This window comes from Cimex lectularius, unplaced genomic scaffold (assembly GCF_000648675.2).
Source record: "Cimex lectularius strain Harlan isolate CLEC.00 unplaced genomic scaffold, Clec_2.1 scaffold71, whole genome shotgun sequence".
NCBI lineage: Eukaryota > Metazoa > Arthropoda > Insecta > Hemiptera > Cimicidae > Cimex > Cimex lectularius.
Genome location: NW_019392655.1, coordinates 477,465 through 486,234, shown reverse-complemented (window position 1 = coordinate 486,234; position 8,770 = coordinate 477,465). Strand labels below are relative to the sequence as shown.

General features: G+C 33.2%; 1 protein-coding gene across 1 annotated transcript; it reads right to left on the bottom strand.

Annotated features, from left to right (window-relative positions):
* Positions 1–2,957: 2,957 nt before the first annotated feature.
* On the bottom strand, positions 2,958–8,458 carry LOC106668273 (ras-related protein Rac1). The gene is made up of 6 exons (XM_014396876.2): positions 8,240–8,458; positions 7,847–7,918; positions 5,123–5,240; positions 4,989–5,051; positions 4,642–4,776; positions 2,958–3,343 (listed from the first exon to the last, which is right to left on the bottom strand). Exons 1-6 carry the CDS (start codon positions 8,272–8,274, stop codon positions 3,188–3,190), a joined length of 579 nt encoding a protein of 192 aa, XP_014252362.1. The 5' UTR covers positions 8,275–8,458; the 3' UTR covers positions 2,958–3,187.
* Positions 8,459–8,770: the final 312 nt, after the last annotated feature.

Sequence of the window (8,770 nt, the reverse complement as noted above, 5' to 3'; positions counted from 1 at the left end):
TGTATACAGATGGCTCCAAAACAAATGAAGGAACCGGATCGGGCGTTTTCTGTACGAGCCCAAAACATGAGCAATCAGACATCGGTCTTTCAAGCAGAAATACATGCCATCAATGCTTGTGCCCTGGAAAATCTTAAAAGAGGTTACACTGACAAAAAATCCTCATAAGATCAGATAGCCAAGCAGCCATTAAAACATTGGCGTGTAAAAGAATCACATCAAAATTAGTGAATGCATCCAAAAACTCCAAAACCTGGGGAAATACAACCTGACGATATCTTGGGTGCCAGGGCACAGGGGGATTTTGGGTAACAAGAAAGCACAGTCTGGCCAGAGGAGTATCTGTAAGACCTATACTTGGGATAAAAACAAATATAGAATCCTCCATCGCAGGATGGATCCAAACAAAACAAAAGAAGTGGAACTCTAGCAGTGCTAGACATAGAAAACTTATGATGAAACAACCCTCATCAAGACTGTCAAAAGCACTGCTGAAATTGGAGAGGGCCAAACTCAGAGTGGTAGGACTACTCATCGGCCACTGGCATCTGAGAAAACATCTACCCATGGGTATATAAAACAATGATCCCATTTGCACATTATGTAATGAGGAGGAGGAAACAGCCACTCATATCATCTTCGAATGCGAAGCAACAGCTCAATGGAGATTTAATCTAACGTACAGAAAAAACTTAGGGAATCAAATTGCAGCACTGGCAGTCAATGACCTGATTAAGAAGGATTGTCTACTGCACTGAACTAAGGAACTAGGAAGGTACAAGCCAGAAGGCTGCAGTGCCTGCGGAGCACAAATCACGCTTCCTAGTATCTTTTTTTACCATACCATACCAACTCTAAAAAAGCCAACTATGAGTTTCACAAAACTCAGAAAATAAAAAATTTTTTGGGGGGCGTCAGTGGCCAAAACGGTTTAGGCGTTGACACAGTGCACATCACTGTAAGGTCAAGGTCCCGGGATCGAATGCAGGACCACTGGATATCTCATCATCCTCAGTAATGAATAAATTTTATCGAAAAAATAAATTGTAAAGGGAAAGTTTAAAAAAATCAAGGTAAAATCCTTAATATGTTTATTAAACAATTCTAGATTACATTTTATTCGATATTATTATCTTTACATTTTTTTTAATTAGTGGGGCGATTAAGCTGTGGCAGTGTTAAAGTGGCATTTCATTTTACCCAATGTCACAATTAGTTTCTCCATTTAACAAAAAAAAACTAACTTCTTAAAAAATTTATCAGTATCAACTCATAACAATATTTAAATTATAAATGCCTCTATATATGCATCAACTCTTAGCACAAAAATTAGTATTTGAGCAAATTTTAACTCTATACAAAGCTTTTTTTCATTTTTTTCAATTAAAAAATCTCTAACATGCAACAAAAGACACCGATTTGTATTTCTTCAAAACAAAACAAGGAAATAAACGAAAAAGGGGGCGGGTATCAATCATACATATTACAATATAAATTATTTATATAACAAATATAATTTTGAAATATTGAATATAAATTCAAAGCAATGTTATGTACATAATATTTAGGCTTAGATTAAAATATACACTCCAGTAACAATATATATATAAATTAGAAACTTAAAAAAAAAATCCAAATAATAATGAGAAATAATACTTTAATAAAAAAAAAAACCATGTTTGATTTCATACATTTGTGTATGCCTTTCAATGTCTGGGGAAAATTGAATGGCCTAATATTATAAATAATATTAACAAATTAGTTAATAAAAAAAGATGGGGTTTTTTTTAATGAGATTCAATATTATTTCTTGTTTGAGATTATTTTTTTAACTATTTCGAAAAAGCTTGAATATTCAATATAATCAATCAAGATTGAAAAAAAAAAACCATATTTATTCTGCCTGATAAAACCTTAGTGGACGATAAAACCTGGAATCTAATGCTAGATTTTTCAACACGATTAGAAATAAACCTCATTTGAAAAAATCACATATATTTGGTGTTTTACACATCTGAATTTTTCTTTTGTAATGCAGCACAAAATGATAATTCTATGCAATTTTAAAACGGAAATTATACACAGCTAATATATTTTTATTACTCATGTATGTACGTGTGTATATATAAATTCATAATCGTTACATACATATAACTTAAAAATGCATACTATTTATTACCTTTAAAAATATACTCTTGATATCTTAATAATAATAGATTTCTATTATTCTTACAAATACTGATCCGTACACACATATCACTTTAAATAATAACTTTTTGTGCTGAAATTATTAAAGCATTCTCATTTTTTCTTCAAACAATTAGTTAATTAATAAATTTAAAATGGCGTTTAAATAATTAACCGCAATATTTCTGAATATACGTAAGGGCTTGAAATAACTGTTACAATATATAATTTATAATACGCATATCGATTTTATTAAGGCAAGAAAATAAATATTGAAAATTTAATATATTCAATCCAAAAAATATATTTTTTTGTTGTTATATCAAAATATAATATAGTGTTAATTTAAAAAGTGATTATACTATATGTAATTATAGAATCATAAGTGTTATGTTACAACTTCTGTAGTTTATGGGATAAATGGATAGACCTTAAAAGAAAAAAATGTTTTTAAAAAAATTATCCGACTAAAAATCTCAAAAAAGAAAAAAAATTACATCCAACAACAATTTGCATAACAGTTTAACAAATGATATAACCATGTAGATGTCAAAATGAATTATCCCATATAGAAAATATATAGACAGTTATTTACATGAGCCTAGCCTAATAAATGTATCTATTTTTTTGCTATCGTATAAATTCAGGGCAAAAAAAAAAGAATTTTTTAGTTTTTAATTCTTGAACTCAAAATTTAAACATTTGAAACGCTATTATTTCATATTTCATATTGTAAAAATTGTAACATCATCAATTGGAAATTTGTTATTTACAACTCAGGTAACATAAAACTTGTTTTATTAAGTTTTTATTTATCTTTTTTTAGGCTCATTAAAAACTATTTACAGTCATAAGGGTAGTTTACAGCCAGCAATGGGTTTTAATGATTTTAATGGGGTGGAACCTATTGCCATAACTGCGTTTGATCAGATATCGTTGATACCAGGTCTATAGTTTGACTCGGTGATTAGCATATTTGTTTAAAAATATACAAACATCCTTATAACACAATACACTTCCTCTTTGGCTTCACCTGAAGGATCGGGCAAAGTACTGCTCGGATGGCTTCGTCGAATACAGTCTTTAACCCTTTCTGGGTCAGCGCACTACATTCTAGATACTTTACAGCACCAATCTCTTTAGCCATAGCTAGGCCCTTGAAAATTGAAACAAAAAACATGACACTAGATTAGTTTTTTTTTATTGATATTAACAAGCAAAAATAATTTTAGTTAATATATACAAAAATGAATCCTTGATTGACACTTATTTTCATAATGTATTTTCAATGGAAATGTGTTTGGGCTGGATGCATAATTTTGTGTGATCATTTTTGCGTTACCCGGGAGTGCACATGGAAAGGCTAGATTAAGTAATGTCAGACTGGATTAAGTAAATAGGTTAGGATTAGGTTATGGTTAGGCTTATTTAGGTACGGGTAGTGTTAGGGTTAGTTGAGATAAGGTTGGGTTGAATTATGTATGGTCTTGTTAGGTTAAATAAGGTATAGTTATGGTTAGATTTAGTTAGGTAGGGCTAGTGTTTAAATAAGATTAGGCTAAATTAGGTATAGTCATGGTTACGTTAAATAAGGTAGATATAATTATTAGGATCAGTTTTGTTAGGTAGGGATAATGTTAGGGTTAGTTTAGAGAGGTTTTGATTAGGTATGGTTATGGTTAGGTTTAGTTGGCTAGGGGTAGTGTTAGGGGTAGTTTAGATAAGGTTAGGGTTAATTTTTATAAGATTAGGTATAGTAAGGTAGATTAGGAATGGTTATGGCTAGTTAGATAGTAGTGTAAGGGTTAATTTAGGTAGGGTTAGGTTAGATGATGTATGGTTAGACTTAGGTTAGATTAGGCATGGTTATGATTAGGTTTAGTTGGTAGGGGTAGTGTTAAGGTTAGGTTTAGGGGTGGTAAGAAGTGATGTAGGCACAGAACATAAGATTGTATGAATGATCCAGAGAGCATTAATTTGCTACACTTTTTTTAAATTTATTGACATTGAGTATGTTTTTGGGTGAAGAACCACTCCTTCTGCTCTTAGCATTATGAAAGTCAAAGAAAATGTGCCTCAAAGAACCAAATCCTGTAGGGCGATCTTTGATTTTGTACAATCGGATCGCTTATTTATACAAGAAAATCAGGTCAGTAGAGATAAATTGTATTCTGTCTGACAAGGATGCCGAATTACGTAGTACAACTAGATCTCCAGAAAACCTTAGTCAGGTATTGCTTCTCACTATGACAAATCATTTACTGTCTGGCCGGGCCTTTAAGGTAAGGGTACATATATGATTCCATTTTTTTTTTTTTTTTTGTGAAGCATTTCATGGGTTTTTTAAATGTCATACACATTATTAGAAATATTGTAATTTGTTATTTGATTGATTCTATTCTGCTTTTGTCAAATAATTTGTAAAGCTGGAAAGAAGGAAATTAAGCGACTAACCTGAGGGTAAGTAATTGGAGTTAATTTCTTTTCCTTTAGTCTTTCAATAGTATCCTTATCTTCTCTTAGATCAAGTTTAGTACCGACTAATATGATTGGCGTTGATGGACAGTGGTGTCGTACCTCAGGATACCACTGTGGACAATAATGATAATTATGATCAGAAATTTTTTTCAACTTTGTATGTATCAATGAATCAAAGCTCATTTTTGTTAAATGAAAAATCACTGATCAGATTTTTTTTTTTTTGTAATGTCTGGAAGTGCAAAGATTCCTTGTATATGACTAATGCATATGATTCATATATCAAAGATACAGAATTGTCAAAGTAATCAAGTCTCATTTACTTTTGCACGGACGTTTTCAAATGAAGCTGGATTCACCAGAGAGAAACAAATAAGAAACACATCCTGAAACAAAATAATTTTAGATTGATTCTGAAAATAAAAAAGTCAGCCTATTTAAATTTAATATTAAGTACCGTTTGAGGATAAGACAGAGGCCTAAGCCTGTCGTAATCTTCCTGACCAGCTGTATCCCATAAACCTAGGTTGATAGGCTTCCCATCGACCATAACATTGGCAGAATAGTTATCAAATCTGAAAATTAAAATTAATTGACTATTGATTAAGCAGGTAATAAATAATTCAGCTGAAGTAAGTTATGGATTAAAATGTGACACGACTAACTGAACATCAAAAGTAATAGAGATTTAGAAGAAAACAAACTGAATTTAATCAAATCCTAGTAGAATGTAAATCTTGTGGTGTAGGACAAAGCAAATATTTTTCGCCGATTCGGATGTCAGGAAACCTGTTGAAGATTCAGAATCTCTTCCTGCAGCCTCTCATTTATTCTGTAATTTCTTTTCTTTTATATCTCGCCAATAAGATCACTTATGTGAATGGGTGATTCTGGTCATTTTCTCGCTCAAAACTTGTTGCTGTTTTCCGCTACATAAACCGAGTACTGACTGGTTTGCATACCCAACCTATTTAATTTGGTACTGCGATTCATCAACACTAAATTCAAATTAATGTTGAGTTTAGTGCTCTCATGGCTACCTTATGTGATATCTTTATATCTAATTAAATTGAGTATATATTTCAATTCCCTAAACTATAGCTTGAAAATTATTGATTTCACTGTCTGTACTTAATTTTAGGGCCAAATTCTCCTGCACTTACTAAACTTCTTATGACTCACATCCATATATCAAAAGATAGCTACTTACTTGAACATGATTTTTACCCGGTTTCAACCCCTTTTGGTGCCTAGATGCTCAGGAAGTCTTGATTTAATTCTGAAGGAATGTCTGGAAGGTATGCCCGTGGGCTCTGAGTACTTGAATTCGGGACCAAAATCCACCTTCCTGCTTGATCAATCAATGTACCAGCAGAACCGACCAAACTGAACAACTTTTCTGTAGTTGTACTAGTAACAATTACCTGATGAACAGATATTAGAAGTGTCTGTTTGGTTATTTTCGACTTTAGATTCATTTCTTAATAAACCATGACTGCCTGCTTCTACATCGAGTAAATTTGGCTAATCCAAACAGGGATGGGTATTCAGACTAGCAGGACTCTACTGTATAGAAATGATAATGTAAAAAGTGGTTGTTGGTAATAGTCATTACACACTTGTTGAAATGAAGACATCAAATACATGTTTTTCTCATGCCTTGTTTAAATAATCAAGACTGTTATCAATATTTATATAGTATTTAATTTTTTTTAAATGTTTCATGATAAAAAGTGTATATTTAAGGTCTAAGGTTAACAAACAACATGAATATTTTTACGTGAATTTGAACAACACTGGATTAGAGTAAATCAAAGAATGTGATTGTGACAAACTGATCTGATATGAGTAAAAAGAAGATTTTTTTCTATCAAAGAAAAGTTGAAGTTGGGGGACCGTGGTAGCCGAGTGGTTAGCATGAGAGACTCTCACGCCGCGGTCGTGGGTTCGATTCCCACCGTCGCCTCTGGCCCTTTTTTCCCGATAACCCCCAATTTGAACACACAAGAATTCGTACTATGGCTAATATGCAAGATCATAAGACCAAAAAAAAAAAAAAAAAAAAGTTGAAATACAAATCTACGAGAAAGAGAATTAATTTTTTCCATTTATATTCTTGAGTAGTGTCTACTTATGGGAAATTCGATTGTACTGTAGATGGCAAAAAACCAAACCTTATCTGAAATGTCAAAACACCAAGAATAGGCAGGCCAAACAGTCAGAAAAAAATTTCCCCTTTTTACAGTACACATTTTTTGTTAAAAATATTTCAAGATAAAAAAAATGCATGTATAAGGTGCACAACTCTGCTGTCATTATTATTTACATAGTACATAATTTTGGCCAAAAATATCACAAGACAAAAAAAAATGTTTCGATCTTTTATTGAGATCGAAACGTTGACACGATGAAGAAAATGTTTTTGTGAAACCCACATCACACCCGACCGCATCTCACGATATCTGAATAATTATTTACATAATACATAATTTTTGGCCAAAAATATCACAAGACAAAAAAAATGTATGTTTAAAGAGCATGACTTTTTATGTTGTTTAGTTTATATTTATGCCGAACAGAAGAAGTACGATGGTCAGCATGTTAGTTTTTCATATGATCGTACTCTTGCCTTGTGCTCGCCTTGTTAAAATAATTGTACTGCTGTTATTACTTACATAGTACATAGTACATTCTTTTGTTAAAAATATTTCAAGATAAAAAAAAATGCATGTTGTTCTTTATGTTGTATAGTTTACATTTATGCTGAACAGCAGGTGTATGATGGTCAGTGGGTTAGTTTTTCATTTTATCTTACTCCTGTCTTGTGCTCGCCTTGTTAAAATAATTGTACTGTTGTTAATGTTACATATTACAAATTTTTTGTTAAAACTATTTCATGATGAAAAAAAGCATGTTTAAAGTGAATGACTTTGTTTTTGTTGTTTACTATATATTTATGCCGAACAGTAAAGTATGATGGTCAGCACGTTAGTTTTTCATACAATACTCCTGCCTTGTGTTCACCTTGTTAAAATAATTGTACTGCTGTTTTCATTATTTACTCAGTACATCATTTTTGTTAAAAATGTTTCTTGCTAAAAAAAAATATATTTCTGTAATTTTACATTTTTGTGCAGGATTAGGATAAGAGATAATTGGTGATAATAGAAATGACACTTACACAGTTGGAATGTATTCTCCAGGAAAGGCATTTGTTGTGTAGCTGATGAGGAGGCAGGTCTTACCGACGGCACTGAAAAAGAGAACTGTTTACTTGGACGTACAGAAATAACTCGGACCAAGGATTAAAGAAGGGAGGGAGGCGTCAATTTCCATTAAATCTTTTAATCCCACGCGATGTCCCCGGGGAAAATGAATCGAGAGACGAGTCATCGGGTTAAAGGGCACGTCTCTTAGAGATAGGGTCATCCCTGGTGATAGTCGGCCGGGGGCGGTGTCCTAGAGTCCCGGAGTTGAAATTAACAAGGGCGGCTGTCAAAATTGTCAGCAGACTAACCTGTTTCACATGGGAGAAGGATCTGCGGAAGGTGGACGATTAAGTTCCGGTACTCACCCGTCGCCTACGACAACGCATTTGATGGCTTGCATTTTACTTCCTTTCTTCTCGGTCAACTGAAAAAGGATTAGGTCGCGAAATCAGCGTCAATGGCCGAGGGAGATCAGGGCCGAGTGTGTACTGTACTGAACAGGGCGGGGAGGCGATGAGGAAATCTCATGAATTCCGTCCTCCTGCTGAGAAAATCATCGACTGCCTGTCCACGGAGGTCGGTATCGACTCAGCAGCCGGCTCAGCACTCGATTCCAGGCTGCGCGGGGGCATCGATTCTGAGCACGGACCGCCCTCTTCAAATTCGACCTTCTACTACCTGGTCGTTCCCTCAACAGAATAAACTCATTTATCTTCTTCATATATTTGAGCTTGCTTAAAAGTAACAAAAAAAAACTATTTGTCAAATTAAAATTTACTCTTTTCTCATGTATCAAGAGCACAGTCGATGGGTGGCTCTAATGGTTCTGATCCTTCAAAAAAGGGTCATCCTCACCCAGTTAAGAATATATACTTATACTAGCTTTTACATGCAAC